Source organism: Rhinichthys klamathensis, unplaced genomic scaffold, assembly GCF_029890125.1.
Source record: "Rhinichthys klamathensis goyatoka isolate OS25496 unplaced genomic scaffold, OSU_Roscu_1.1 h1tg000018l_1, whole genome shotgun sequence".
Classification (NCBI taxonomy): domain Eukaryota; kingdom Metazoa; phylum Chordata; class Actinopteri; order Cypriniformes; family Leuciscidae; genus Rhinichthys; species Rhinichthys klamathensis.
In genome coordinates, this window is record NW_026606569.1 from 405,248 (window position 1) to 409,356 (window position 4,109).

General features: G+C 34.6%; 1 protein-coding gene across 1 annotated transcript; it reads left to right on the forward strand.

The window, feature by feature from the left end:
* The first annotated feature begins 1,235 nt into the window (after positions 1 to 1,235).
* LOC130069930 (uncharacterized) lies at positions 1,236 to 3,899 on the forward strand. Its single transcript, XM_056234120.1, has 5 exons — positions 1,236 to 1,628; positions 2,102 to 2,198; positions 2,276 to 2,386; positions 2,521 to 2,687; positions 2,843 to 3,899. Exons 1-5 carry the CDS (start codon positions 1,414 to 1,416, stop codon positions 3,786 to 3,788), a joined length of 1,536 nt encoding a protein of 511 aa, XP_056090095.1. The 5' UTR covers positions 1,236 to 1,413; the 3' UTR covers positions 3,789 to 3,899.
* Positions 3,900 to 4,109: the final 210 nt, after the last annotated feature.

Below are 4,109 nucleotides of genomic sequence, written 5' to 3' on the forward strand. Positions count from 1 at the left end.
TATAAGACAGACAGTAATTAATCACTGTATTTAAATAATCATAATAATAATTATAAAATATCTAATATAAGACAAACTGTAATATATGTAATATATGTAATAAAAATAATGAAATATCTGGTGCAAATTGGACAAACCATCTAGGACGAGTTTGAAAAATTAGTTTTTTGGGACAATTCAAAATGGCGGACATATTTATATATGACGGAAAATTACGACATAGGATGCAATCGAATCGGCATAAGCTCAGGGATCAGAAGGCATTATGGTTAAAAAGTTATTCGCATAAATATGAGTGAAACTTTAGACAGGTGGTGACGCTAGAGGGAATGAGTTAGAGACACCAAAATTGGTGTATTTGATTTTGGGATTGTCCTCTATCAGAATGTCAAACCGTTATAACTTTCCCACAAGCGGTTATTTGGGCTGCCATAGACTCCCAGTCGGAAAAATGAATAATAATAATACGAAGAAGAACGCGAACGAAAACAATAGGTGCCTACGCACATTCTGTGCTTGGCCCCTAATAATAATGAATTATCTTACTGACCCAGGGTGTTATATTGTAATATTATGGAGAGCATTTGCAGTCTATTTTTGGCCAAGTTGTATTTACTCTAATTATAATAGTGGTTACACTATTTTAAGAATATAAAAGACATTCTGAGACAACAACCCTAGAGATAATGCATGTTTTTCTACCCAGAATGTAAAGAGAAATGGAGGGCTTCATTAAGAAAAGAAAAGAATTAAGTGTTGCGTGAAGAAAGACAAAGAGGAAAAAACAAAAATATTACAGTTGATGTGCATATCCTGAAGAAAGAAGAAAATCATGAGACGTTCATACAAGAAAAACTTACAACTTTGACAAATTTTAGAAACACAAATTCTGCAAGTCAAAAGGACAAGGATAAAGGGTACTACATTTTTTACTGTATCCGGTCAGGGAACCCTGTTGATGGAAGTTACAAGAGCTCAGGATGTATGGCTTACACATCATTTAAGATTAAAAGTGATTGGCTGAGCCACAAAATCATTGTACAACGCACCAGCAAAGAGCACAATGGCCACAATGCAACTTGTGAACAAGGACACTTTCAAACAGTGTGTCCAGATTTGGTCAAACAAATTGAAGAATGGATCTCATTGGGGGTCAAGCCAGATATCATTCTACTGGAATCCCACAAATGGTCCAGATCTCGTGGACACACCGACTTAAACAACCGTCAGTACTTTGTCACTCCAAAGGACATTGAGAATATACGTACATGCTTGGTACGCCGAAGCCATTTGGATAAAGATGATGCTGTTAGTTCAGCCAAATTATTGACCAGTCACCTCAAGGATAATGTTGTTTTTTTTCAGCCTTTTTCCCATGAGAAGGATCTCATAATTATCCTTCAGACTCCCAACATGAGAGAGAATCTACACAGACATGGAAAGAACATTATATTTTTGGATGCTACTCATTGCGTCAACCAGTATAATTTTCCACTTTATACCCTGGCTATAAGAGATGACTATGGCCATGGAGTTCCAGTCGCATTTATAGTAACAGGCAATGAGAAAGAGGCAACACTAGAGATAGCTTTACAGCAGTTAAGGAGAGTGTGTCCTGCTGCACCAAGGTATGTATATATACATTTTTTAGTTTAATTAAATTTACATACTTGAAGTAGAAGTATTGGTCTGGCCCCAGAAATCTCACTGCCCTGCCAACAAATTACTCTGTAACATTTTATTTTACAGTGCATTTGTTACATATACTTAGCATAGTTATTACATTCTTAAAACAAGATTTTTTTTAAAGAAATTTACCTTCTGATGCAACACTGCATAAGATGTAATTAAAATACTTGTTTTCAGAGAATGTATCTTTAATATAGTCTCATTATGTCTTACTCCACACTGGCAGAGTTTTTCACATGTAAAAAAATAAATAAATCTGCTAATGCAGTTATAAAAAAATTAAAAAAATCTGCTAATTCAGTTATATATAAAGCATTTGTATTTATCTTTATTGAAGGATATATATATATATATATAGTTAACATGGCTATTGTTTCTTCATCCTTCTTGTATGCTATTTTGTTTCCTCTAGGTGCTTTATGGTGGACAAGGATATGTGTGAGATGAATGCCTTGCGGAAAGTCTTCCCAGAGTCAGATATCTTGCTTTGCTGGTATCATGTTATGCAAGTATGTATACATACAAATGTATATATTCTTTATATTTGAAAAATGTACCGTAAGTTAGTTATTGTCTCTTTCTTCAGGCTGTTGTCCGCTGGCTTTCGAAGACAGACTCTGGAGTCAGTGGGCCATCAAATACTGATGTTAGAACAGAAATCATTTCTTTCGTCAGAAAGATGAAGCTTTGTGCAACAGTGCGTACAATTAACAATTCAATTTTGCTTCCTTAATTGTACTATTACTATTTATATAACTATTTTAAAATAAACATTAAATCAGTTACATTTAACATTAAATCACCTATTCTTTTTTAATTTTGTTAAAATAGCATCAAGATTTTAAGTCAACTGCTGAACAGTTCCTCAAGAGGTTTGAAGATTTCCCAGCTCTTTGCTCATACTTCAAGGATCACTGGCTAGAAATAGGACACACATGGTCTGACTTTGGACGGTGCTACAACCATGCTGACTCCGATACAAACAATCTTGTTGAAAGGTAATATTTGAAATTAAACTTATGAAACTTGATTATGAGTTAATTCACATTATGTAATAGAATCACCAGCATTTTGATGTTGTTATCATATCTTAATATCAAACTAACACAATCACATTAAAACATGCATTGTTTTTCTTTGCTTGTCCAATTAGATTTTTCCATCGCCTAAAATATCAGTTTTTGGGAGGCATTAGGAACCGTAGACTGGATGATCTTATCAGCATTCTCATCAAGAAGACAGATGGATACTTCCAGGTCATTCACGATTTGCAGGCAGCTGGAAGAATGAAAAATGCCTCTTTGAAGTCAGGAGAAATACTTAAGTCTGCCTCTAGATTGGTGGAAAAAGGTTGGCAAGATAGCATTAATCTTATATCCAACGACACGTACCTTTATGAAGTTCCATCAGAACAAACCCCTGGTCTATCCTACAAAGTTTGTCCATCTGAAAGTTTTTGTAGCTGCCCAATTGGAATCAGAGGACATCCCTGTAAACATCTTGTAGTTACTGAGTTGCTGAGTAAACATGACTCTCAAAAATGTCCTGCTTTGGATCATCAAATAAACGCACATGCTAGCGTACTTAAGCAAAAGAAGCTTTACTCCATTCTGTGCTCTGACACAAAAGAGGTAGATGTACAAAGTTTATGTCATGAGAGAATTTACCACACTTCTGCGATGACATTTCAATGCACCTGTTGTACATACTCTTACATTGAGAAATGTGCTTGCCTTCTACTGGCAAGTGAATTATTTGATGTCATATCAACAAGAGCTGTACCTACTTTGTGGCAAGAAGACACGTCAATGCAGTTAAATGTGAACACTGCAGCAAACCACTCTAAAACTGAAGTGCAGAAGTTAAAGGAAATACTGGAGAGTGTGCAGAATTGGCAGACAATTCCTCAGCACATTAGCCAGCAAATTCAAAACCTGCATGACAGTGTAACAAATGCCAGCATGAGTAGATCAACAGCCGCATTTTCAGCAGTAACTACAGACCTGACAAGAAAGATAAGACCATTGTTTCCACACAGAGCAAAAAACATGAAACGAAAGTATGGACAGAAATTCAAAAGACGACAAACTAAATTATAAAAGTGAATGTAGATATGAAAAAAACAAACTAAGGCACTAAGACAATGTAAAATATACATTTAAAATTAACTTGCTAAATTTAAGTGTGCATATGAGAAATGAAGTGAAGGAGGCTGCTGATTTTTGGATGTTTATTTTACTTATACATTTTAAATGCATCGTTTTACAACATCTGAAATCTGAAAAAAAAAAAATAATGCCATCTTTAATTGTAAATAAAGCTTTTTCTTTTTACATTACTCAGCTGTCTGAATGTGTTCTGCAACAGTGATATGTTGTATATTTTAAACCAATTAAATGTAACATTACTTGCTTAACTGA

What these genes read in the sequence shown, in the direction of transcription:
- LOC130069930 (XM_056234120.1), top strand. Translation starts at nt 1,414, where the DNA reads ATGAGAGAGAATCTACACAGACATGGAAAGAACATTATATTTTTGGAT. An exon ending in GTGTGTCCTGCTGCACCAAG is followed by an intron (nt 1,629 to 2,101) that starts GTATGTATATAT and finishes TGTTTCCTCTAG; the next exon opens with GTGCTTTATGGTGGACAAGG. An exon ending in ACAAACAATCTTGTTGAAAG is followed by an intron (nt 2,688 to 2,842) that starts GTAATATTTGAA and finishes TTGTCCAATTAG; the next exon opens with ATTTTTCCATCGCCTAAAAT.